The 27718-nt window shown below is 44.7% G+C and overlaps 1 protein-coding gene and 1 long non-coding RNA gene across 5 annotated transcripts in view; one reads left to right on the top strand and one right to left on the bottom strand.

Annotated features, from left to right (window-relative positions):
• Nucleotides 1–27441, bottom strand: part of HIP1R (huntingtin interacting protein 1 related) — a 63568-nt gene extending 36127 nt beyond the window's left edge. For 2 of the 4 annotated variants that reach the window (XM_039504671.1, XM_039504672.1), the window contains exon 1: nt 25320–25540. In XM_039504671.1, the coding sequence (XP_039360605.1) occupies nt 25320–25412 (93 nt within the window). In that variant the 5' untranslated portion in view covers nt 25413–25540. Of the gene's footprint in view, nt 1–549; nt 575–17682; nt 17803–25319; nt 25541–27420 lie in introns of those variants that run through there. The other 2 variants (XM_039504673.1, XM_039504674.1) reach the window with 2 other exon arrangements.
• On the top strand, nt 14863–18773 carry LOC120386002. Its single transcript, XR_005589477.1, has 3 exons — nt 14863–15493; nt 16503–16781; nt 18324–18773. It is a non-coding gene; the product is annotated as an uncharacterized LOC120386002 (long non-coding RNA).
• Nucleotides 27442–27718: the final 277 nt, after the last annotated feature.

The raw sequence follows: 27718 nt of genomic DNA, 5'->3' as shown, positions 1-27718 counted from the left end.
GGGGTGAAATCCCACAATTCCAATGGGCAGCGGGGAGTGCGGGAACTGTGGGATAGCTTCCCACAGTGCACCGCTTCCAAAGTCGGCTTGCCCTGTGAATGTGGACTCAGAAGTTCGAATTTGTGTATTTAGTATGGATACACAAATTCGACTTATTAAGGTCGAATCCACAAATTCGACTTAAGTAGATTCGAAATAGTCCTGTAGTGTAGACAAGCCCTTAGACTATCTCTAGGCAAGGAGTATCCTCACCCCACTGTACAGATGGAAGGTCGGAGCAGGCAAGTGACTTGTCCGAAGGCCCAGGACGTATTAAGTGACAGAGTCAGGATTAGAACTCAGCACCTCCCGTCTCCCAACCCTGTGCTCAGCCTCCTGTAAGGTTTCACGTTTAACGAGTTCCTTGGTTATAGTCTGAAAAGAGAGCCTCTCAGACCTGAGACCCACGACGCCTCGTGCCTTGACATCCAAGCACTAAGTTCTCAGTGTTCCCTTTATCAGTGACATCAAGAGTTGCTCAGGACACATATCAAACGATTTCTTTTGTACCTGCTAGCAATACAGCCTCCTCTTTGTATCTGACAACCATCTTGAGTCTTGCCTTGTACATCACTGACCAGGTTGATTCTAGCATTTGAATTTGGGAGTCAAATTGATGAGAGCAATTGATATTCTCCACGGCTGCTATGATCCTAGTAAATACACGGACTGCATTTTCTCAGCAATAACTCAGATAGATGTCTACAGAGCAAACACGCATAACAGCAAAATGCCAATTTCAGAGCTGTTTATCTAACCATAACAAGCCTTTGAAATGTTTATTTCTTTTCACACAGTAGGTGATATTTTATTGGATCAACTTCTGTTGACAAAACAGACAAGCTTTCAAGCTACCCACAGCTCTTCTTTTCACAGCTTTGATGGCATTTCCCTTTATGTCTCCTTACATCAATCTCTCGTCAGATCTCCTTTTGTAGTTTGTACTCCTAAAATTTGGAAAACAGGCCACAAATAAATATGGGATTAGCCGCTGCCACACCCATTCCAAAGAACTCAAAGTGTAGGGCAACGTGATTAAAGTAGCAGCAAAATGGTATGAGAGTGATGCTGACTGCAGTCTTTATTAGGTGGGTAAACTATGCCTTAAGAGTCTAAACACTTTCAACATGCCCCAATCTAAATCACACAGTTCTACTCTGAAGACTGACCCTATAAACAATGCCATCCATTTGCATTGGCTCTCAGTGGCTCCAAATCAAGATATACTTGTCTACAACTACAGATCTCCCCCCCTCCCCCCCGCCCAATTCCTAGTCCTTCAAACTCATCCAGGGGTCCGAGCATGCAAGCTGGGCTTTCTTCCTTCTTGCATGACCAATAAAAGGCTCAGCAGGCTGAATTCCAGCCTCAGCCAAATCTGTGTAACCTCATTCATTGTCTTCAGTGGATTTGCATAGGTGTAACTGCCCAACCCTGTAATTAGATCTTGGTGAACAATCCTCCCAGTGGTGCACATACCAGAACAGACTCCTGCTTTGCCGGGCTAACAGAGGTAAAGCCTTGTTATACCATCCACAGTGCGCAGGCAGGATACCGCAGCCTCAGCGGGAGTAGGCCTGGTGAATATTAAGATGCCAATTTTACATTGTCAGGAGAGAGTTGCACTTTAAATGCATGGGGCTGATCACATAAAGAACAAGCTTTCTAGTCATGAGCAGCCATAAAACAGCCAGATTGAAAACATTCCTGTAACTCTGATTCTTATCAGCGTTTCCTCCTGTTTCCTCTGGGAGTTTCCGCCTGTTGTCTCAGAGCGTCAACACAATGGCAAACGCTAGGCTGTGGTTTTGCACCACGGATGGATTTTCCGGAAAGGAGGCCCATTGATCTAGCATCAAGACACCTACGACTTGAGCTGCGATCCCAAAATGAGAGAGCGGCATCTCAACACACACTGCATTCTCCAGCCCTTAGCCCCGCAAGGGCAAAAGGTTATTTGGTGTCTGGGGAAGAAGGAATGTGAATGGGGACTCTGGCTAACCAGATGAAGAGGTGAAACACTTGTCAGGAGAAACATCAGATGCACCATCCACTGCAAAGACTGAAACACTCAGCATAAATCTAGTCATAGCCAAGGCCCAGTCCAGTGTCCCACTCACAACCCCACCCAACCCCGATCAGCATTTCTTGAGCCATTTAGTTTGGCCCTAAACCCTATTTCACAGACCCCCAACGTTAAACATTTCAATGTGCTGCAGGTTTTTGGGCTGACAAGATATAACTGTGGGAGGAGCAGCTCTGCAGGCTTCACCACAAAATCCCACCGACTGGATTCTCTCCTGCCCTGGAGAGACTGGAACGGGGGCAGCCTCTGTGGCCATTCAGTCTCTAGGCTGTGCTGAAACTGTCAACAAGTGTTTGTGTGAACTGGGGCAATGACTTCTAGGACGTGGAGAGATGCCTGATAAGATCTGTCCTTGTTAACTGGCTTCTAGCCTTAGGCCATGTCTTCCCTCAGAGTTCACTCAGGTGATCAGCGCTCAAGTCCAGCCTGGGTGTGAGCAGCCACACTGCCAACCAGACTCAAATTACTGTGTCCCCCACGCTGGTGCTGCGCTCACTGTGCAAGGCCCTAGGATTTCTGGGGTCATAGCTCATGGTTCTTAGCACGGCAGTAAGACGACTAGCTCTGTGATTCTTTCCCAGTGACTTGTGGGAGAACGTGTCTATCTTCCTGGGCACATGGGGTGGGGAGATGAACTGCGGGAAGGCACTGGAGGAATATCAGCTCTCAGATGGGTTAGCCTGTGTCCTCACCACAAAGCGGTCAGGTTAACCAGCCCAAGCATAAGCAGCATTTGAGTGTTAGCCTATAACCCAGGGCAGGCCAGCTAGTCCGGGTCGAAAGCATCACCACATTCAGGTAAGAGTGTTGTGTGTGAACGAGAGCGGAGCTAGGAGGTAATACCAAGGAAGAGTCCAAGTTAACTCTGCAGTGAAGACAAGCCCTTAAGTTTCTCATATCACTGTTGTAAGAGAGAGGCTGCACTAGGAGTCCTAAAACCACACTCCAAGCCTACACAACACACACACACACACACCCCACCTCCCTGCCCCCGACACACACACCACCTCTTACTTGTAATAGGAGCTGGGAGAATGCAGTGAGAGAGGAGAGGAGCCCTGCTACAACACACAGAACCACTCAGTCTCTAAAGCGGCCATTATATGATGCAGAGAGGAGAACCAGCAAACCACAGGACAAAAGTGATACATTGAGAGGTGGCACATGTGACCCCACTACTCAGCTAGAGAGATGAGACCCTTCACATCTCTACAGAGGGAAATGTGTAACACACTGACCCAGACTCACAGTTCACATCCCAGAAGAACCCCACTCATGTGATGGGTGCCATCTTGGCCAACCCTGGGAACTGAAGCAGGGAACTCCAGGGCTAAAAGCATGAGGCTACAGTTCAAGCTAAAAAAACAGACCTTCAAGCCGAGCGCTTCCCCTGTGGATGGGGCACAGAGGGAGGACAAGTACACACACAGACCCCGACCAGCGGGTTAAACAAGCTTAGTTAAAACCCCCAAATATGGGCCAGCTTCTCCTAAAGGCTGTAGAACACAAGAGAAAATTCAAGTTGACTGTTTGGATGCTTTTAGAGACTTGTTAATACTAATCTTTGTATGTCCCTCAGGGGACCACAATTTCCTCCCAGGGGGAACAGAATTAATCTCCAAAGCTGGCACTGCCTTTAAGTCTATGATGTTATATTCCACATCTGCTAAGGTTGGATCTGCATGTTTGAGGGTCTCCAGGAAACATATGGCGTTTGAAGTTATTATTGTCCCACAGCCCTCACCATGTAGAGTCCTCATTCAATTTCTACATGCCTGACCTCATTTCATACAGAAGTCTATTGTGCCATCAATTCATTTAGATTCTAAGAACCAATGCTGCAGCTGAACTGTATAAATTAATGAAGACATCTCTACTCAGAATGATATACTGTTGGTTAATTGTGCCTCATGTTTAACGGTACAACAACCTGTAAGACTTCCAAATACAATTCAGAAAAATCCCTGGATGTTATGGTCATCCTAAACATCTCATTTTTACATATTCCATTTAGTGAAAACAGTTGTGCTTTGCTTTGTCCGGTATCACTACGCACTACTCCATCCTGCCTGTGAAACCTGGATTATACAATGATCTTTGCTAATGACTGAGAAACCCAGCCTCGGATCTCTCAATTAAGACAGCGCTTTACTGTTTTGCTTTGATCACTTAGTATATTGTATGTGCTACCTACAGATCTCTTCCCTGTCTCTTCATGGATAAAGTCTCAGGAGTTAGTGTATGATAAAGTATATATTTAAAAAATAAACTCTATTTGTCTGGGTTGATGGTATAAGGCATATACTCTCCAGCATCTTCTGTCATCTTGGGAGTTAGGTGTATTTTTTAACTGTTGCTGTACTCATCCCTCTGAGGTATACAGCTACTGAATAACTAACTTTCATATATCCTCTTTGGAATGGAACAATTAAAGATGATCATAATTTTTGAAAAACCTTAAAAAAAAAAAAATCTCTCAAACACACACTATACAATGCAACCAGTGAGTTTAAGGGCTGCTTGACACTGAAAACTGATATGGACATAGGTATGTCTCTCCCACCGCAGCAGTGTCTACCCTGTAGTGCCGCTGCAGCACTTTAAGAGTACACATACCGTAAGACAAGACAGAGTGAGAATCTCTCTGCTTACAGAGCACACACACAAAAAGTATCCTTTTGTAGGAGAAAAGGTGGACCTCTGTTTACTTTTCTAGAAGAGAGGAAATCTCTCTCACGTAAGTTTTCAATAGACACCAATCATCCTAGTGTCAAAGGGCAGACCACAGCAGAAAAGGATGGATTCTGCTTGTCATCCTGGAGTTCAGCCAGTGAAAACGTTTGCCTCCTGCCCAGCTGTTTTGTTCTATTCAAGTTCTTGTGCTGTGCCCATCACCACAGTATCTGGGCATGACGGGGAAGGCCTTTGCAGAAGGGCAAGAAGCCAGATGGCCTAGAGGATATGCCACAGGGTAGGATGCAGCACCAAGAACGCCTGGTCTGTCAACGTTTCATCCTGCTTTCTGCCTTCTCAATAAACACAGCTGTGTTAGTGGGTCACGAGGTGACTCTGAGGCAGGCTGGTTCCACCTTGCTAAGGCCCTTGAAGATCAGGACCATACCTGTGGATTAGGCCCAGGAGCAAACAGGGGAGCAGAGGGCACAGTGACAGGAGCGCTCAGGAGACGTGCAGCACGTGGCAGCCCAACATGGAGTTCTTGGTTAGCTCCGGCTAGCAGGCCTAAGTAGAGTGAATTACAGTGTCTGTGTCCTGAGGCAGGAAAGGAATGGCTACTAGGGCAAGGGGAGTGGCCATGTCTTCTGGCCGTCTGAAGGTGGCAGTGGCCACAGGAGGGGGCTACATTGCTATTGCTCTCTGGTTATCGAGGGGCAGAGATGAATCCTCCACCACCTCAAGGCTGCAGATACTACTTCGACAAGCAGACGGCAGATGCCTTCCCAGGAGAACCATAGCCAGCTCCCTGGCATCTTTCCCTCTCCCTCCCAGCACCCCTTATGCATGCCCTGGATTACACTCCATCCAGCCAGCCACTTGTTTTCCCATCCATCTCTCTTGGAGAACACAATGGGGTGTGCATACGCCACACCAGAGTAGGGAGACAACGGGTTCAATTCCAGCAGGAAAGGCCAGGCTCCAAGGCCTGCCCACCTTCTAGAACCAGGAGGCAGGGAAGGGGCCCAGCAGACCCTTTCCCCCTCTACTCCCAGCCCTGACTGAACAGCCTAAGGCCTGGACTCTGCCTGAGGACACCAGGCAGGTTCTCCTCAGGGTTCTGGTGACAGTGGAGCCTGTAGCGTTGTCCAGCTACTCCCAGGAGCGGCATGGGCCCTGCAGGACTCCAGAGGTGAGAGCAAAGAACAGCAGAGGGAGCCCAGAAAGCAGTCAGGAGGGACGTATGAGTCAAACGCCCCAGGCAGACATACCTGGAGGTCTGATGTGGAAGGAAATATCAATTGTATAACCCAATCCTTCCACCACGTTGACCAGAGTAATGGACCAGCCAACTGCCATGGGGACCAGCCAGCTCAGCAGATCGGCCTGAGCCACAGGGTTTGGATTCAGATCAGAACTTCCCCAACTTTGGGGGGTTTCTGGATCTGAGGTTTTGGTTCAGGCCCATAGAGAAATGAGAGTCAACCACAAAGATCTGAATTTTACCAGAGTCCAGGGGCATTCGGGTTAGGGCCCATCTCCAAGTTAAGTAGCTCACTAGGGAAGTGGCTGGATTGTCACAGGATTGTTCCCTGTCAGGAGGAGGCCGCATCCCCCCTGCCCCCACAACTGATATAAAGGTGAGATCTGTTGGGTGAACAAGCTCATTTGACCACTTACTCCCCACTTCTCTCTCATGTTCTCCTTCAGAACAGGACCATTAAAGGCTGCTGCCCAGCTCCTCAGACAGGCACGCCCAGGACACAGACATTAATTAACTGATTTAGAAACAGAGTTTAGCAGTGGGGCACTTAAAACCCAGCTGTCCAGGGCTCCTAAGGAAGCATTTCAGCTAAGGAATCAACTTGGCTTGTTCAAGCCACCAAGGACATTTAATTTAATAGCTAATCCTCCCACTCAGCTTTAGGAAGGCAGACAGATGGCCTCAACTGCAAAGATAGCTCCAGATTTGTATCCGAACCCACCCAAAAAGGGGAGCTGCCTGGCTGTGAAGGTGGGGAGGGAATGGGGCTGGCTCAGACCCAGCTCCAGAAGCCACAGCCCCTCTGGAGTTTAAGTTACAGCACCTCGTAAACACAGTTCTTTGTCAAACTGGCAGGCTGAGGAGGAGAGTTCACTGGAGCATGACATACCCTGCCTAGCCAGTCACCCCTCTCCAGAACACAAACACCACGGCTGTATGTTTAATGAGCAGATGCCAGTGCAAATACCACAGAGCCAGCCAGCAAGGAAACTTAACCGGGCAAGCTCAGAGTATGCACTGAACAAAGCTCGGCTTCAGCATACATTACGCCTGGGCAAAAGCTTTACACAACACATCTCAGTCCTGAGTATAGTGAGACTCTGTTACATTTCACAGGATGCTGGTATTTCCATGCGACTAGAGTCAGAGGCATTTCATACCATGCGAGTGTAGGATAATGGGCGTGGGGACTTGAGAATAATTCAGCTTGCAATTAAAGCAACTGACAGGGGGGAAAAAATCACAACTTCATGATAAGCGTTTAATAGGTTACATGCTATTTATAATCATTTCCAAGGTCATTGGCCCTTAAATGTCAGGCACATCTGGGGAGACCAACGCCTTGATTCATTCAATTATTGGCATTGCAGCCTGCGATGAGGCTTCCTTACATGCTGCTCTGTCAAGCTCGCAAGTGTCTCTTCTGTAGTGACAAACAGGGCTAGAATCTCCACCGGAGAGAGGGGCCTGGAAAAGAACTGGCCTTTATTGCAAGTACAGGAATTCAGTACAGACCCCTATAGAAACACTAGTAGAGAATCTCTTCAGTAGCACATCAGTTATCTATGATCCAGCCCAGAGTGGAATAACCATGCTAACATGGATCTGGGTCAGGAGCTCCTTGGGGGCAGGGACCAGTTTGTAAAGCACTTAGCACAATGGGCCCCGATCCTCACTGGAGCCTCTCGGTGCTACTGCAGTAGAATAACTGCTGCTCTACAAAAGGCAGCCATGTTGGACTATTGTAACGTGATGGAGCCACAACCGTCTTGGACCATGGTCTGGTCCCATCCACGCAGAGGCCAAACTGTGTTCTAATCACGATCCTGGTATGAAATATTAATAGAGCTCCATAAAGACACCTGCCACTCTGCAAAGTTAGTGAAGGTGAAGTCCCCACCCCAACCAGCTTCCAAGGACAGGGCTAGGAGCTGGGGGGGGGGGGAATAAGGAGAGGATATTGACAATCTCATAATAATTCCTAAGGCTAGTTATAACTACCCAGGGATGTTGGTGAAGAAAAGGATGGAAGCAGATCAACTTGGATTTAGAGTGATCTCTCTTCTGTAGCAATGGAATCATCATTGATGGGGCTGGAAAAGGAGCTTGAACCTACCCGTCCCATCCATCCCCCTGCAGGACTGTTGCTCAGAGAAAAGCTGCATGGCACGGCAGGAGTTAAACAGAGCACGAGCAAGCTACCTACCTCACTTCTCTCCACACCGGGCAAGGGAAGGTATCAAGTTAATCTCACTCTCTCTCCAGTGACCTAGTTTCTACGCACAGGAGTGACCAGCAAAATTAACAAGAGCTTGTTTTTAAAGGGAAGAGCTGTGAATAACGGAAGGGTTGCGCCAGGTTATCATGGCTGTTGTATGCTGCAAGGAGGTTCTGGACAGGTGTCAGCCTGGGGATCGGAGCTGGAATGCCAGCATGTGAATGAGAACTTTATTTTTTGGTTGCTTTCCGCAAGCACCCGTTCTCTGGCAGGGATGTACAACTCAGGCTTTCACACGCCTTCTGCAAAACTCCTCCTGAAGCTGGAGGCCAGGATATAATCCTCTGCCCAGACATTTGGGCAGAGAGAGAGAGGCTGCTTAGGAAATGCCATCTTTGCCCCATCATGCCAATGGTCCTCCTTTTAATTCATTCCCTGCTTCCCCATGGAGGCTGGACTCTGCCATCCATCATGCAGCTGCAAGTCTTGGCATTTAAAAGAAAAAAAAAAAGATTTGCTTCCCATCTATCAGCATGTATGTAATGCAGCTGCTTCATACACATCCACTTGTTCGCTTGGAGCTGCTGCATACTGGACTCTACAGCTGAAACTCCAGTGTCAAGCAAAGGCTGAAGTAAAGATTTCCTCAGTGATGGAGGAGAAGCGAGTGTGCTTTCTTTGACCAGGGAAAAGGCATCTTTCTTCAGCAGAATAGGACTGCTTCGAAGGGCTTAAAAGTGTTAATTACTGAGCTATTAAAAGGCCTTTCTGAGTCCTGCATTGGGGATTGTAATACACTTTTCAGTTCCATCCTCCACTCCCTCTGGAGCATGGTAAAAATCCATTGGATGGCCACATCTAGAAAAAAACTGATGAAAATAAGCAGCTTCTGTTTCAGCTACTACACAGACCCAGCTAAATGCCCAAGGCCAATTAACGTCCCATCATCTGTAGGCGCTAATGGCAACACTGCTGTTTTTGATTTGTCAGCATTAGGATTGAGAAACTGCACTTCATCATCCATGTTTGCACTTAAAAATGGAACAGAATGCAGTCAAGAGGTGCTGGTTTAAATGAGTAAGAAAGGGCGCTCAGCACCCTTCAGGATTAGGCCTTCAGCTAGGCTGTAGTTGAGTGCAAGAACCCGCTACTGGTATTAACTGGTTAATACTTTTGACAGCACCTTGAAAATCATTTGAGTAGCAACCAGCGCCTTGCTTCTACAATTTTAATTTGTGTACACACATGCGGACGTGTCTGATGCTAAAGATACCAGCCCTCCCAGCAAGACTTTTTATGGTCTACTACTTGCCTCAAGGCCCCTTCAGTGAGTTGTCTCATGGAGACACTGTACTGGCATCTGCCAGTTGCTTTGCTTTTCATAGCATCAAACAGTGTGCAGGCTTCGGGGTAACTTATCCTGGGTAGGGGTGTTGTGTCCGTTACCAAGCAACCTAATGGCTTCTCTTCCTAACCAATGCCTCTGAAACAGTGTGATGCATTACCCCGTCTTATTAATTCAGCTATTAAAAAAAACATTGAGGCTGACCCATTTGAGAAGGTCATGTAAATTGCTTGGTGTCTCTGCCTCAGTGTCTGCCAAGCTGGGACTCCATAACTGTTTGTTTTGGGTTTCTTCAGTACAACATTCCATGGCCAAGGCCTTCTCCAAGAGACATAGAGACTGTCTATAGTTTATTTCTTCTGTTTCAACAGCCCTTGAATCGGACGTTCTCAGGTGCAGCACAGGAACAGAGTAATACAGGCTCCGCTGACATGCATTCAGTCTCCATGACCCATTCATAACTTGGCCCCTCTAAGACTGCTGACATAGCCTTCAATCAACGTCAGCCCCTGTGGTGAGGACGCCTGTTCATTTAGCACTTGTCAGGCTCACACCTCCAGGTAGCAAAGGCTCCAGGAATTAGTCACTTGGACATTAGATGTTTGTGCGTTTCTGAGGCCCTGCCGGCGGCCGTGTGGCAGAAGCAGATGAGCAGCAGCTATTTGTAAGGAATTGGCGAGGAAGACAATGGTTCCAGTAGACACCTGAACTAGTGCGTGCTAGGTCCGGCTGAGCAGGAGAGCACAGTTATTGAACACCGACAAATTAGGAGGAGGTGTAAAGTTACCAAAGTGAAGCAGTTGGAGAATTTAGAATGGAAGAACTATTACCTCAGAGCCTGTCCCTCTAAGTAAAATCCAGCCCCCTACTCAGACTGTAGCAATGAATGAATGTAGGAATTAAACAGATTATACCTGAGCAGTCTGCATGTACATCCAAATGGGGAGGAGGTGTGATGTTTGGGATTGGTCTGGCTTCAGGAATCAGGGGAACCCCAAGGACATTAGGTTTAGGGAGGTTCTAAACTCAATCTGCTCAGATAGTTGTTCCTTCATACAATGCAATGCTGTGGCTGTGACACACAAAATAGGTCAGGAAGCTTCACTGTCCCTCTAGAATGTAGGATAGAAGCATGAAAATAGACTTCCACAAATTTTAGCACAGCCACCCTATTATTGGAGGTACTTGAATTAATCCCCGCTCCCCGAAACACAGGTAGGTGCGGTGTCTGATGCCCAGTATGTGTGGTTACAGAAAGGTCTGTCGGATTATTTGCTCAGCATGGAATTTACTTTTGCAGAAGATCTTGATTATTTGAGGCTCAGCGGTACAGTGCAGCCACACACAGCCTGCGTGGCTGGAAGGATCTAATGTAGGGACAGGTTATGGGCATGGAGAGAAGAGATGCAGGATTTGTTTTCAGCGTATTTAATGAAGCCTGTGGGTTTAGACTGACATTTGGGCTGTAATTGTAGTAAAGTAGCTAAGCCAATAATTTGATCTAATCCTCTTAACCCCTAAAGTTGATCAGTCTGAAACGTACGGCAAAATGCACTCCCAGGTCCCTCACTGAGTTGCTAACCCAGGGCCTAATCTTTCAAAGGGCTGAACACCCTCAACTCCATTTCAATCCTATCAGAACCGAGGGTACGTAGCACCTCACAGTGCATTGCAGGCTTGGGCTCCCTTAAACTCTAGCTCTTAGTATGGGGTTTGCAAGTGACAAAATGTCAAATATGTCACTGGGAATTAATTTTAGATACACTAACAGTCGTGATCTGAGGAAGGATGGTTTATTAACAGAACCAAGACTTACAATGCAGGATACAGACCAACGCAAGTCCTATGCCAGTAGCAAGCAATGTTTCTGTGCTGATCAAACAGGTACGAAGGATTTTATTTTAATTCTTCCTAGGTTTATTCAGCTAGTAAAGTCTCATAATATCCATACAGGTAGTTTACAGTGTGCATGGAGGAAGTGTGTTAGGAACCCTTCCAGATACCAGGAGAGAGTGTGGCCTAGTGGATGGAGCACAGGACTGGGACTCAGGAGAATGAGGCTCTATTCCCAGCTTGGCCACTAGCCTACTGGGTGACCCTAAGCAAGTTGTTTCCCTTCCCTGTGCCTCTATCTCCAACATGGAGATACAGATGCTCCCCGTTACGTAAACCTGACATACGCAAATCTGAGGTTTACAGAAAAAGTTTCGTAAACTAGAAATAGGAGTGTTTTGGGTTTTTTTTTGTTTTTGTTGGCGTAATGGTCGGAGATATGTTTCCGACTTAAGCAAAATTTGAGTTACGCAAGGTGTTCCAGAACAGAACACTTGTGTAAGTCAGGGAGCGTCTGTAATGGTACTGAGAACCTTTGTGATGTGCTTTAAGAGCCACTGAAAAGAGCTAATTATTATTACAGTGTGCTGTAGCGTTCCCATGAGAGCACGCCTGTCTTTTAGACCCAAGGGCTCAATGTCCACCTGTTTTTCCACCTCCATTAAACCATCTCTGCAAGAGCCTGCTGTTGCCCGTCCCTGTAAATCAATGAGTTAATTCTGAAAGATACTCTGGCTCCCAAATCGATTACAGGGTCAGCCTAAAACCCCACCCGGCAGGATTCCATACAGGTGTGTCCTCAGAGCCTTCCCAAGTGGTTTTCATATGGTCACAAAGCACTTACGAGCTGTGCAAACTTTCAGTTCACCTCCACCCTGCAATACCTAATAAAGAGAGGATGAGATCAGTTCTGTGTCTCACTGCACAATCATGTGACTCACTCACACAAGTAGCCTCTTTGCTGAGCAGCCGAGCATTAGGAGAAAGTCAATGGGCCTATGCATCTATACAAACAGGAGAGCAGGATTTGAGCCCCTTATGATCCCATGGGTGGAGTTGTTGTGTTTTAATTTCTCGGGGGGGTGGGAGCTTGCTTTTCAGTTCTCTTCCACTGAGAGTTGGCTCTGTGTCCTAGTCAGTCTTTCATAAGACTAGAGCATGATTATGATTTTTCTTTTTTTTTATTACTCAGAAGATTGAGCTCATTTCTAATTCTGTAAGTAAGGCTCAAAGTATTAGCACTGAAGAAACAGAGAAGTTTGTTTCAACAACTTTTAACAAGTGATTCTTAAGATCCAAAAGGATCTAATTTCTATTAGTAATTTTGAGTAGAGGAAAGGTGATGTGAAAATGTCCTAGCCAGAAACGCCATTTCTTCTGAACTGATAGATGGAATCCATCCACTGATTTTTTGATGAGACAGTTTCATTTAGACATAAGAATTCATATCACTAAATAAATCAGACGTGGAAACACATGGATCACCCTTGCTATATGCTGAAGGCTTTCCCCTTCAGCCAAGAGTTCAAGAAAAATCACTTCTTTAGCTATTGCTAAAATCTAAGTCTCTCCCACATGCCAACGAAGGAAGGAAGTGGTTCCACAGCTGGAGTATAGCTCCAAATACATATGCTCCGGTGTTGCAGGTTAGCCTAGGCCAGCACTAATCTACAATGCTTACTGACTGATGACTATTCACTGCTAATGCAGGGGGAGGGATAGCTCAGTGGTCTGAGCATTAGCCTGCTACACCCAGGGTTGTGAGTTCAATCCTTGAGAGGGCCATTTAGGGAACTGGGGTAAAAATCTGTCTGGGGATTGGTCCTGCTTTGAGCAGGTGGTTGAACTAGAAGACCTCCTGAGGTCCCTTCCAACCTTGATATTCTATGATTAATATGGTGGGTCTCAGTGCAGTTTCCAATGAACAGGTGTCCATGTCATAAATCACTGCCTCCCTGACCACTAACTGGCATCTTTGCTGGCAGTGTGTTCAGAGGGTAAGGAATAGACAGACAGAGACTTATGCTCTCACTCCTAGGGGTGTCACTTCAAGGAAGCCTGTACTGCCCATCCTATGCTAGAGTGTGTGATGCTGGCTGACCTGGTCATGGTAGAGTGTATTCAGGCCCATTCACTTATGTATTGGTCTAGATCAAAATGAGTGTAACTGTAAGAGTGTATTTAGGTGTTTAAACTTCATGAAAACTAGTGAAATGTTACTTGTGTTGTTTTCACTTATCTGTTGCCATTATAATGGAATAGCTAATATTTCCATTGTAAATACCCCTGTAACTAACTAACTCATCAGACATCAAAGCAGCCTTGGGGAATGCTAATGAAGGATTTTATCAGAAAAGGTGCTAATTTCAAAGCAAATAGCCACTGTGTGTGGTGACCTGAGGTCATTCCTTATCCCTCATCATCAAAGGAAAAGCCCAAGTGGGTAAAGAGACTGTCAGCTTATCTTCTGTGAGAAGATATAAATATGGATTCAAATTAAGATCTTTTATCTCTGATTGTTTGGACTTTTACAGGGAAGTGTGCCAAATGAAAAGCAGACACACCTCTGGTACCTTGCAATTTTGGGGGGGAAATCAGCAGTTTATTACATCTCTGCCACCATTTGGACTTACAGACTGTGACTCACCTGTTAATATATTTTACCTGCTTTAACCTCTCAATTACTCTCATTTCCTTTTCTTAGCTGGTAAACTTATAGTTTACCAGCTAAGAAAATTGGCCAGCAGTGTTGTCTTTGGTGTAAGATCTGGAATACCAATTGATCTGGGGTAAGTGACTGGTCTCTTGGGACTGGGAGAAACCTGATCTGGTGTGATTTTTGGTTTAAGTGATTATCACAAAATCCAGATTGTGTGGGTGGCAAGATAGGCTGGAGAGTCTAAGGGGACTGTCTGTGACTCCATGGTAAGACTGGTATAGTGATCTAGTTAGTTACTGGCTTGGTGAAATCCAGTGATAGAACATACCACCAGTGTGGGGTGTCCGCCCTGAGGTGGGCACTCACAGTTGTGAGCTACTCCAGACAGCATGACAGAAGGCACTTTGGTCACCAGGGCTATCAATTTCACAAGCTTTACATTCACACTCTTTTAAAAAGGAAGTAAATACTGTAGCGTGGTCCTGGGGTTGATGGTAAGGCTGCTTTACAACGAACATGGAACGAAGCAGAGAAGAGCTCTGAGATGGAGGCAATACAGCAGTCTCTAGCCAGCATAGGCCAGCAGGTCATTATACACACACTTTACATGTGCTGGGGACGACACCTCTTTCGGTGACCAGCAGGGATTTGAGGGAGGGAGGAAAGGGATTGACTCTTTTATCTGGCTTTTTTCTAACATGTCACTAAATCTCTGACTGGGGATCCCATTGTGTGTAATGGCAGCTCTACCCTGGGATATCAAAGGCCAGTTTCAGCCCTGCTGTAACTGCGGTGACCAGACAGCAAGTATGAAAAATCAGGACAGAGTGTGGGGGTAATAAGTGCCCATATAAGAAAAAGCCTTGACTATCAGGACTGTCCCTATAAAGTCAGGACATCCGGTCACCCTAGCTGTAACTGGGTACAAAAGCCTGTGACGTTATGCTATTGTCTGCTCACATTACAGCTGCCTTTGGCCCTGGGAGTATATGGCGGCCAGAGCAATTAGCAAGGCTACGGAGACATTTTTTTAAGGAGCTCACTGCACCCTTCTAGCTACTCCCTGGCAAGGATGAGACTGCCATCCCACAAGCAGCTGTCACTGATGACACCAGGTCCCTCTGGGATCTGCAACTCCATGACTAATAATGGACCATGATGCTCCTCTGTTTACACCAAGGGAGGCAGGACTTAGCCCCAGGGCTAGATTGGCAAATGTTGACCAACGACGAACTTCCTTTTCCCCAGTTCAGTGAACTCATTCCTTTATTTATAGGCTTCAACTAGGGAAGCTGCATTCTCTGCTTCAATTAGAGACCTGAGCAACCACTCTTCTGTCTGTCCAGGAAGTCGCCCAGCCCTGACGAACATGTGAGGTATTGGCTCTGACCACAAGGCAGTGAGACAGAAGCTCATTCATGCACTATTGACAACAGTAACCCTGCCTCCACTATGGGGGGAAAGATAGCTCAGTGGTTTGAGCATTGGCCTGCTAAACCCAGGGTTGTGAGCTCAATCCTTGAGGGGGCCATTTAGGGAAGTAGGGATTGGTCCTGCTTTGAGCAGGGGGTTGGACTCTAGATGATCTCCTGAGGTCCCTTCCAACCCTAATATTCTGTGAATGCTTCTGTGAACTAAGGCAGAGGGACACATGAGATGGCTCCAGCCCCAAAGGCTATCTACTAGGATTCCAGGTCACACCTGGCTTCCTGCTTCCACTCTATGCTGTAGCAGAGATAACCTGAGAGTGGCATTTAGTGTGATTCTGCAGCCAGGCTGGGAAAAGTGCCACCAAGGACAGAGAAAGACCTCAGGGCCTGGGCATTAAGGACTCTCCACACTTGGAACTTTTCTGGAATAGCTGTTCTGGAATAACAACTTCCACAGGAGACCCTGAGCGCACGCTCTTATTCCAGAGTAAGTGGGGTCAGGGAGCCATTCCAGAACAGCTCTCTTGGTAATTTCCAGTTGTAGACAAGCTCTAAGGAAAGCTGGCCAGAGAAGCCTCCTTGAGCCAGAACACAGGAAGCAGCTGTAGCAACACTAGCAGCTTGTTCTTCCAGCTGCATTGCCTTAGCAAGACTGTAATAGAAGGGGAGAGGATATTTGCCAAGTGGACACTAGTCTGAATCAACTGAGGAGTTTATCGTGGGTTCATCAGGTTCCTCGGTCCACAGATATGGGTGGAAGAGGATTATATTTGGCATTTTGAAGAGTCAATCCTTGCTCTCCTTTTGATATGACATTACTAGGGACCTCACATTTCCCAAGTCATCAGTTCTCTGCTTATTAGTTCTAACTACATAGATTTTGATTTAAAGTTGAACATAAGTGAACTGCTTGTGACGAAGCCACACTGACAACTTGGGAACCTATCGTCCACAGAACAGGTAGAACAGAGTGAGCAGCAGCACAAGCTATGCCACTGTCAATGTGCACCACCCTGGATATGGAGAGACCACAGAAGCAGAGTTCAGCTTCCAAAATCCACTCTGCCTTTGGTTTCTCTCTGCTGACATCAGGATGCTAACTGGGATGTGGACACGTGACTCTTGGGAATATAAACACGCAAACCTTCTTGATGCAACTTACTAAGAAGGTGAGAGACTATAGCGAGGTTCAGATTGTACTGAGCTGATCTCGGCTTCAGTCCAAGGACCTGAGGTGAGAGGCTGTGTATTCTATTACTAATTCCCTGAGCCTTTCACTCTGTGGAGTGCTGTTGGGTTTTTTTAAACTTACACACAAGAGGCACAAAAACTGAAGCAGAAGGAGAATTTGAAGTCTATGTACAGAACTATAATGTCAATATTGATATATTGTCTATGTGTTACATTTATTTTCCAGTCACTCAGGCTTATAACCCAAGTTATAAAGTTCAAAGCCCTGAATCAATTAAGATGCTTTAGAGCAAGAGAAGAAATATTTGTAATAATTCAAATGGACTGGAGACAAAAGCATTATAAATGAAGGGCCAGACCCTCAACTGGTAGAAAGAGGCAGTGTTGCCTAGTGGACAGAATACTGCACTGGGACTCAGGAGACCTGGGTTCTCTCCGAGCTCTGCCACTGACCTGCTGGTGACCTTGGGTAAGACATGTTACCGCTCTGTGCCTCAGTTTCTCCATTTGTAAAATGGGAATGATACTGACCTCCTTTGTGAAGTGCTTTGAGATCTATGGCGGAAGCAGGGTATATAAAAGCTAGGAATTAGTATTAATAAATTGTCATTATTAAATTTAAATCTCACAGTGTCTGATTTACCCCAGCTGTAGATCTGGCCCTCCAACTGCACATGCCTGGCAATCTAGAGCTCTGACCCTGCATTGTTAGTTGGCGCTCGTGTTCAGAACAGTCCCAGTTCTCCACTGGCCAGTAAATCATCAAATCTGGATGTACTGCCACTGCCCATGTCAACGTCTAATTTCCATGGCAAGAGGCCACACTCATTGAGCTGCCTTGGGAAAGTCATATTTGCAGGGATTGGAGGATGTCTTTGAAGTAGGCCAACTGGAATATTCACCTTGAAGCGTTCACACTCATGATCACCCAGTCCAAGACTTACCCTTCACTTTTTCTGAGGATTGTGGTAAGGACTGGCAATTCCTAGACTTATCGACCCCGTGATGTTTTTCCAGTGAAGATCAGTGTTCAAATTCTGATTGCTCAACTCTTTAAGGGATCCCTTTATGCAATTTGGAAAAAAAAAATGCTGAAGTGACTATACGACAGAGAAGAGCAGACGGTGCCCGTTCCGGCATTTCTAGAGCCAGTCACGCTCTGACTGAGCCAATACTGTACAGCATGCCAGACACAGTGACCCCATTTGTTTCTACTGAATTTAGACTTATTTTTTATGCCTACGAGTGTAACCTTGCAATAGCTCTGAATGCTCTGAACTGCCTCCTATTCATTTGACTGGGATGTTAGTTCCATAGCTCGGTGGAGACAATTTAAGTATGAATATGATTAACTCTTTCCTTGCTGCTCATTTAACAAACTCCTGCTACTCTGGGATGGTGAATGGTACCTGGATAGAATGGCCCCCAGGGGAAGCTACTCAATCTGACAGAACAAGATGTACAGAGATTAAAGTGAGATTTGTTGGTAGCCCAAGTAGGAAATGATATTTGCCTGAATTTAGGGTATCGGGGGCTGTTTCATATCACTGATCCACTTACATAATTCCACACCCTCCCTTTTCAGTCTCTCTAGCCTTATGGTGCAGAATTTAGGAAAATTGGCTCTTCTGCTCCAGGCATATCCAAGATGCAACAAAATCAGCCATGGCCCTAACACTCTCTTGGGATCCTGTGTGCTCAGAGAAGACAGCGGCTGGGGGGATGCTCTAGTGCCTTTGGACACAACTATACATCAAGTAACCTCAGAAGGAAGGTCTTGGGTTAAGACACAGTGTAACTCACACACCTGCGGGGTGTGGTGTTCTGTGCCATGGGATTGATTGAAGAATTTGCTCTACAGTCTTAGCTAACTGCCAGTTGGCTTTTAGCTCAAGCACTAAGCTCTACAGGTCCCAGGTTCGATCCCACCTGCCGACGACCAGGATCTGTGGGCGTTACAACAGCACTAGGAGTCAAGACACCTGGGTTCTACTCCCAACTCTACCACAGATTTTGTGTGTGCCTGTGGGCAAGAAATCACTTCTGTACCTCAGTTCCTCCAGCTGAGAAGTGGGGAAAATAAATACTTGCTTCAGATATTTTTCATTCTTTAGTCTTTATAAAGCATTTGAGAGATACTTGGATGACAGATGGTCTACCAGGGCAAAGTAAGTTAAAATGATGTTATGGAAGAAAGAATAGCTAAGACCATTTCCGTGTCTTTCTTGAGCTGTAACCTGCACTCCAGTTCACTGAATACATAGTTCAGTGGAGCCAGATCCACCTACCCTGCCTATATTTATTTCCAGAATCAGGACTTTTGATGAGTTATGAAGGGACAACAAGTGGCCAGATTTTTTCCGCATTAGGCCAGACTATAGTCTCTTACTCAAAACCCTTATGTACCAATACAGTGACTAAACCTCATGATTACACAGTCCAGTTGATGGAGACTGGTGTTTCACCCACTCTTTCACTTCAGACCACATTAATTACTGCTAGCTACTTCCACCCACTGCTCTTCCAACTGTTTTGCATGAGGCAGTGATGCTGAAGTGCCACTATCTTCCCCATCACAGAGGTGGAATCGAGTCTCCTGCATGACGGTGAATAATGTTCGCTGTAAGGCCACCTTTGTGATTTATTTTTGCTAGCAGAACATTGCACTGTAAACCTTTTACAGTAAATTGGCCCAAGGCGTGTCAAATTGGCCTAATCCCCAATGGCTGCTTAAAAGGATAAGTGTCCTATTAACATTTCCCCCCCTTTTAACAAACCAAATGCACTATGAAAGTGATACCAAGTGGAAATATACATTGTGTTCTGGGCATCTACCTGGTTCATTGATCTTTGAAACTTCTGGTAGAGATGTTTACCTTTGAATGCATAAGGAATGCAAAACCCAGCAGGATTTTATTCCTGACTATACTTTACAACTCCTAGGTTCTATGCCTGTATCTATCATGGACTCACTAACACCTGCAGCATGTATGTTTATAGGGACACTGTCTGGGTAAATTCAGCCCCAAAATGTAGAGTTGGAGAACAAAATTTAAGACCAGTGTTCCTGTTAAATCATGCTTAAATAATTCAAATGAAAATTTTATATATGCACCCACACAGACACACAAGTAGCAAAACAAAGAATGAAAAAGAGGATTATTCACATTTCTATAAATGATCTACAGGGGAAAGATAAGCCAGAGGGGGGCGGGGGCGCAAAGCTACTGGTGATCAGAAACTGGACGGCAGTCATTCTGAAACAATTTTCATACTGTTCCACAATTTCGCTCCTAGATCCAAAGAGTTCTCCAGCATGGGGGGGAGGGGAGAGGCGGGGGGGAAGGAATCTCAATCCTGCAAGGTGCTGATGGTCCTCAACACCCACTGACTTTGAGAACAGGAGTTAAGAGCTCCCTGCATCGCAGGATCAGGCTGTGATACCCAAATGAAAGTGTGAACACAGAATAAGGATTTTAAAGCTCTCCAATCACGTATTCAGACAATAGCCCTAGACAGTTCCACAAGGGTTACTGCCAAGAAAAGGTGCTGGCCAGTATATGTTTCTTGAATCATCCTACTCCTTGCTCCAATGGCTCCTGACAACTTGTTCTACTAATTGAGTGTCCCTGACCTGGTACAGCGTGCCATACTCTACAGAAGGCTTCCTGCTTCTGAGCAGGCTTCCTCAGTCACCCAGTCCAGCCAGGAGCAGATGCCAAGGGCAAACTGACACCATTCCAGAGGAAGTGACTCAAGAAGAGGTCGGGCTTATTCAGAGGCAGTCACGAGGCAATGTGGACAGGCATTGCCCTGCTTTGCTCAATGGTGATTCTTGTTTGGGAATGGAATGTACAATCAGGCCTCCTTGTGACTGCATGTCAACAAGCATCACTTCCTTTGGGCTGGTGTCATCTTCCCCCTTGGCATCTGCTCCCAGCTGGGCTGAGTGGATGAGGAAGTCTGTTTAGATGCATAAAGGTGATTAAGTGAGGGGGACCATTCCAGGTGAGGGATGCTTTATTTGGAAATAGAAACTACTTGTAATGCAAGGAGGAAATCCCTCTATGAGCCTTTGATATGACAGTTTTAGTTTCAGTCTCTTGGCTGAAGTGCCAACTCTTACAACAATATTCTTCAGTGAAGTACAACAGATCGCCTTAAGCAACCATACAGTAAAGATACCAAAGTCACAACGCTGTGATACATCGGAGAATAGTGCTCATTCTGCACTAGTATCAATTGGACCTCAATGTGATACTCTTATTGTCTTTGTATCAACCAAAGGGGCTGCTCTAATTCAATTTTAAATGCCCACCAATATAATTTACTACTACTTTGATGGTTTTTAAGTTGATGTACATTTTTGAAACAAACAACAACTCAGTCATTGGAATCAGTGTTACATTAAAGGTGTCTTTGGATGGCACAAAGAAAAGAGGTCTGTTTCGTACAAGGCATACCATTATTAGCCAGTGACTTCAGGAATTCACCAAAATGTATTTAACTGATCCAGGTACCCGGCCAAGCTAGCCTAGGCACACAGTAATTTTTAGCACAGATACATTTAAAGGTGCACCTGCAACTTTAGTAAAACCTCTCACTTCTATCTGGAGTGTTTGCAGCACTAATTATGTGAGCTGGATGAAATTTTTCAGCTAAAACTCCTCCACGCCTCCCCTTCCCCCCACAATGATAAATGCAGATTTGGGTCAACAAACATTTTGTGAATTCAAGTAAATTTCGCTGAGTTGTTTCAGTCAAAGTCCTAAAATAAAATAAAATAAAAAAGACATTTTTTCTGATTCAAAATGACTTTTTATTTCAAAATTGCTTTCCGTTTTATTTAAAAACACTTTTTAAAAAGCTCAGCAAAACAAAATGTTTCGTTTCAGGTTGAACAAATTGTTTAGTTTGATCTGAAACAAGTTTTTTTTTTTACTTTCCAATTTTTTAAAATCGTTTTAGGTTGAGCTAAAACCTGGGTTTTTTTTAATTTTTCAGAATGCCCCCCGCCATCAAACCCTAGTTATGTGCACAGCACTACTAGTGACACTTTGCACTCTCCTATGAGGCTCATGAAAGGGAAAACTCTTGAGAGATATTGTTTAAAATTAAACCATCTAGTTTGCCGAGATGTTAGGAAATTAGAGATGAAAAACTTGGTCAGTGCTGTCCATTCCAAACATTTTTTTCCATAGGGTGACTATATCCGAACAGAAAGAATTTCCTGTGCCGCAGGGCTACTCTGCCTTTTATGAGAGATCACATAACATCTCTAGGGCAACTATAGCAGTTGCTTGCATGGAAGCTATCAGAAAAATGTGTTTATTTCTAGCTGTCTTCTGGGTGAAGAAGTGATTGACTTTTAAAAGGACAGAACATGTCTATTTTTCTCTCTCCTGCATTTGTTTTGGCACCTGGAGTGAATCTGCTTCTATTACACTTTGCCAAATGGGTCAACTTAACATACTTAACTTTTCAGTCCCAGAGTCCATCCTACACGAGGGTCATGAGTGTAACAGGCCTGGGTTTTTGTTTTTAGTCTATGCACAAGAACAGCCTGGGATCTACAGAAGATAATATGGGACCAGGACACAAACGAAGATTTTACTACCTCTATTTTAAAAAGGTTATCATGACAAGACTTAAGTCATTTGAAGGGCAGCAAAGAACAGCTTGCAGCATGTTTACCTGGCCTGCACTCCGTGTTGATAGAGTACCTGTTCAGCATTCTTTGTTGCTGCTGTTCCTTTAACCTTCAGCAGCACCACTGAATTCCTAGACCCTCACGCCCATGGGCCTGGAGTTATAAAACTTTCTATTCAATAATTTGCCAATATTTGGTGTGTTTACACAGAAGATAACACTGTGGAAAAATATCTTTTCTTAAGGGTTTATTATTGTTCTTTAGTGCAATCATTTAAAAGAGGATAGTCCTGCAGCATCAATCTCAGGCAATTAAAGAGCTAGAAGCTTGATGTTCAGGAATGCTGGGCACCCATTTGAAGTCAGTGAGATCTGCAGGTGCTTAGCACCTTTGGAGGAAAGAAAAAAAGCAGCCCCTGTGTGCATATTTTACACACAGGTAAGAAAGAAGCAAAGAAAAACTGTCAAACCAATTACTTCAGCAATTGTATATTGTGAGTTCACTGGCATAGCAGATACACAACTCTTGGATAAACTAGCTTGGACTTATTCTATCATGCCTTAGGGGCAGTATGTAACTTATTCACTGCCCCTCCTCCCAAACAACCAAATACACATGCATAGGAACTGCATGACTAAGTAGGAAAGACCCCACAATCTTGTGGGCCAAATTAGGAGAGATTATTCAGTTTTGCCAGAAGGGACTTGAGGAGGATAGAAAAACGACGTGATCTCAATTAATGCTGCTATTTCACATGATTATTGCTTGAATTTAAGTTCACTTGCTATTTGAGGAAGTGACCTAATACATCTAGTCAGCCATAGAAATATGGCTGCCTCATCATCAGTATGTCCTACAAAGAACTGAAATCAGACTTAATAAATAAAGCTATAAGCAGGGGCAGTATCCTCTCTATTCACCCTCTCAAAGTACACATAGTGAGGTCTACTTATTAGAAACTGCTTTATGAACATGAACAGAAAGGAGATTCTTCCTTGCAGCACCATGAGTCTATCTAGAAGCACACAGGCATATTTTACTTTAATATATTATACATAGAAATATTTAAAAACATACCCAGAAGTAGTAATTATTCTTTTATGTGCAAATGTTTGCAGAATCAAGATCTTAGGGTAAACACTTCTATACAAACCTAAAAACTTTCTAAAAATTGATCGTGTCAAAATATATTTTGAAAAGTCTTATTCTACAATACCTGTTCCAGATTTCTCTGTTTCAGTTTAATGGAGAATTTATTTTATTTTTGCTTATACTTTCAGTATCTTGGCCAAATCTCAAATACCAATTTTGATTAGCCTAATTAGTGTATTATATTAGCAAACACCTGAATTAGACATTACAGCTATTTAAAACTCCCTAAAGTTATTAAATTGTGGAATTCTTATTTTAAGCTTCATGCCAATTGACAATTCAGTTATCTTTCCCATGTGCAAATAACAATGTTAATTGCTTATGCCTCCTAAAAAAATGTAACAGACTTTCAATTATGGAAGGGCTTGAACTCCAAATAATAATGAAATGAACAACCATCCCACAAATCCTGTATTCTTAAGTCTCCTCTTTAAATATCTGTATTTTAGGTTATTTCAAAGTGTCTTTATACCATATGTTAACTCACAAAACTCAAAGACCCACAGACATTTCTACACCTGATTTTTAAAATCTATTATAAAAGGTATACAACACATGGAAAAGCCATTTTTTTTCCATTTGCTAGAAAAACCATCAAGTTCATTTTCAGAAAAACAGGTATACTAAAGAAAGTTAAAAATAATCCACATCACAGATATCTAAACAAAAGGGTGTATATTTTACTATACACATAACATTCAGTCAATTACATGTGAAACCTTTCACCTCACAGATTCCTAGATAATAATGGACCTATTTTGCCAATGGAAAGAAAAACAGGTTTGCTCCTGCATCAGGCTTCTGTAACTGTGTCAAACCGGATATACTAGGACAACTAGAAAGAGTACAGTCATTGCAACAAGTTTCTAAAAATAAAAGTCTTATAGGCAGTGCAAATAAGAGAAATGTAGCAAGACTGATTCACTTTTATCTGTACAAAACCAGCTGATCTGATCTTTTGTAAGACCACTTCCGGACACCCACACAAAACACATATTACACCCTAGTCCGAAAAAGGAAAGAGCTGAGCTGGCATGGCCACTGCATAACCTGGTTGAAGGTGTCTGTGATTTAGCCAGGCCAGTTTCCTTGTTTATTACAGGAAGTGTAAACTGTATCGATGCGATCAACAGGGGGCATTTCACATCCAGATGTATTTGCCTCCCCCCCCTTGGTCTTAAACTTAATGAATTTTACCCACGAAAATTAAAGAGCAAAGGTAGCCAAGCCAGAGATAAAATGCCTGAGCCAGGGACCACAGGTCCCCGGAGCTGTAAAGAGCCCAGGCCTGCCCTGGGAAGCTGTGGAGATCCCAGGAACCACTGCCACACACCCCTTTTCTCTATCCGAGTCCAGCACAACTCAGGGAACACAAGCCCTTTATGTATTTACTTCCCCTAGCAAACCCACGGACTGCTGAGCCCCTCGCTGCGGTGTTCTCTGGCGCGACCCCGCTCCAGCCCCTTCCACAGCACAGACCCGGCTCCGCTCCGCCTGCAGCGCCCCCATCATCTCTGCCAGGCACCGCTACCTGCGTTAGCCACACTGAGGCTTCCCCGAGCTGGAAACGAATTAGCGCGGGGAAAGCGAATCAAAGCCCAGCCGGCCCCAGAGATGCTCCTCTCCCCGCGTGCCCCCAGCAGGCACGCGGCACGCTCCGCCCTGCCCGCCGCACGGCTACCACCGGGCTGTCCATCCCTCTGCCCCCCTTCGCCGCACACCTGCCCCGCTCCCCGTGCCATGCAGCACCCTCCTCCCGCGGGGCCGTCCCCTCCTTGCCTGTGTCTTGTCAAACTGCTCCCGCTCCGCCTCCAGGCTGTGCCCGGGCCGGCGGCTCAGCACGCGGGCCGGCACGTTCTTGATGGTGTTCATGGTGAGGGGCGGCCGGGAGAGGCGAAGCGGCGGCTCGCTCCGCTACGGGCTGAGGCGCGGAACGTTCTGCTCCTGCAGCCGCGGCGGCCCGACCCTCAGCCTGGCAACTGCTCGCATCCTGGCGAGAACCCAGCCAGGGAGCGCAAGGGCGCCCCCAGCGGGCGGGCCGGGCCAGTGCTGGGGGCAGCAGCATCCACTCACAGGCCAGGGAATCCTCCCCTCCCCGCTCCCGGGCAGCCACTCACAACCAGCAGCTGCTGCCGCTCCTCCCCGGCAGCGGCAGCTCCGCAGCAAAACAGCGTCTCTCTTACCCCCTATCTCCTTCTCTCCCTCCACCCACTGCAGCCCCTCGTCTAGACTAGATTCTAGAATTACAGGCGGGGTATGAAATGAAGCATCTTTCTCTGCCCAATGTAACCTAGTAGAAGACCCTGAAATTATACCAACGGCGGAAGGCTGAGCGGGGAAATCAGTGCCTGCATTGTCTATTCACAAGCTAGGATTGTTCGTATTTAATTACTCCTCTTCTCCAGTAGGGTAACAGAGAGAGTTCAGAGGGAGACTGCAGTAACTGTTCTGATTTCTTTGGAGTAAATTATGCAATGAGACCCAAGTCCTGATCTACTTTAAATCAAGGACAAACCTCCTTGACTTCAATAGAAGCAGGATTTGGGCAGGAAGCAGGTTTCTAAAGATTTAGCACTCCACCTTCAGTTGCATTCACTCATGTCAAATGGTTATGAAAACATAAGCATTAGTACTCCAGCCCTGTCTTAGGCCATAGTAGTCTCTGTCTATAGTAAAGCTACTTTTGTCTTTAGTTGTGTAACTCAAAAATAGCTAAAGTGATTTTATAAATACAATAGAATCCTCTTACTTAGAGAATACTGATGGACTGATTAGACTAAGATCATTTTAAATCTGAAGGCTTTAACAAAATGTTGTAATGAATAAAAGTATATGTGGTGCATTTCAACTTTGACACTTGTGCACAGAAGCCTGTCTACCAACAAATAGTACCTGAATCACCACTGAACAGTTAATTGCAAATGCAGACAAAGAGCATCTTGACCATTCCATTGTTTGTTCATCTAGTAAAATGTGGGCCACATTGAAAAAGCTTAAGCAGCCACTGTTTGATTTCAAATCTATCGAATTCTTTAGCTACATTTGTGCTTGTCCCTGTCTCTATATAAAAGGTACTAAATCACTTTTATAAAGCATAGTAATGTATCATAGAACCTGTGTTTTGGTAAAAACAAAAAATACTTTTGCAGGCACACCTGTATATATGTTGTTGAACTAGATTTTTTTCATTCTTTTTGAAAAAAACTTAAATCCTGCTGTACTATTCATGTAGATATTATTTAGAATTCTTTGATGGTGTACGCCTCTATATAAACAAATATTTATACTACTGTTGCATGCTCTATATGCTATCAGTGATCAAGGCCACATTGTGATAAGCATTGTACAAACATGTCATAAGAGAGTGCCTCTGCTAAAGAGTTTGATTAAGGACAACATGTAACAGGTATGTGAGGCAAACATAAGGGTAATAGTGGGGGATTGGGAGAATGAGATAAATATTTTCATGTAGACTAGATGTACACTAATACAGCTTACAACTTGTCTTAACGGGCAGTGTTTCACAGGCAGCACAGCTGAAGTAAGTTAAAAGGGATTTTTCTTATTCTTTTGTTTCAATAGAAGTTCATTATCTCTAATGCAGGAAAAAAAATCAGTGTAACAGACTAGTTCATTTAAGCTCTGTAAGTGAGCTATAATAGAAAAATTGCTGAGTAAATTAACTAATATATTAAGCTATTACAACCATACAGATAGAACAAAGTATTTGAACTGGAATAATCCTATTCATGTTTTCTCATAAGATTCATCACCAAAACTAAATGCATACAGGAAAAAAAAATCTTTGAAACCATGAGCTGTTATTAAAGAACAGTGTAGTTATGCATTGTAAGATATTTGAATATAGACATTCAAATACCAGCTTTCTTTAGGAGTTGAGACACTACCTTCAGGGCTTTAGCAGCATTTGCCCTAATAAACTGGAACTCTGCAAATCTGTTAAGGGAAAAGGAAAATATTTGAGACAATTATGTTAATTTTTCTGTCTGTACTGTGTAATTGTCAACTCTCTCCAGTTCTTCTATTTGATGACGCTTTCCTGAATCAAGGGGTGTTTTTGTTTTAAAAATCAAGCTTGTTTCTCTATACAAAAACTACAGTAATAGAAAAATGTACAAGTTAGTTTAAAAAGCTACAGAACCTCATTGCTATCTTCT

The sequence above is a fragment of the Mauremys reevesii genome, linkage group 18 (genome assembly GCF_016161935.1).
Source record: "Mauremys reevesii isolate NIE-2019 linkage group 18, ASM1616193v1, whole genome shotgun sequence".
NCBI classification, from domain to species: Eukaryota; Metazoa; Chordata; order Testudines; family Geoemydidae; genus Mauremys; species Mauremys reevesii.
Note: the sequence above shows the minus strand (reverse complement) of the source record. Positions and strands in the feature narration are given on the sequence as shown.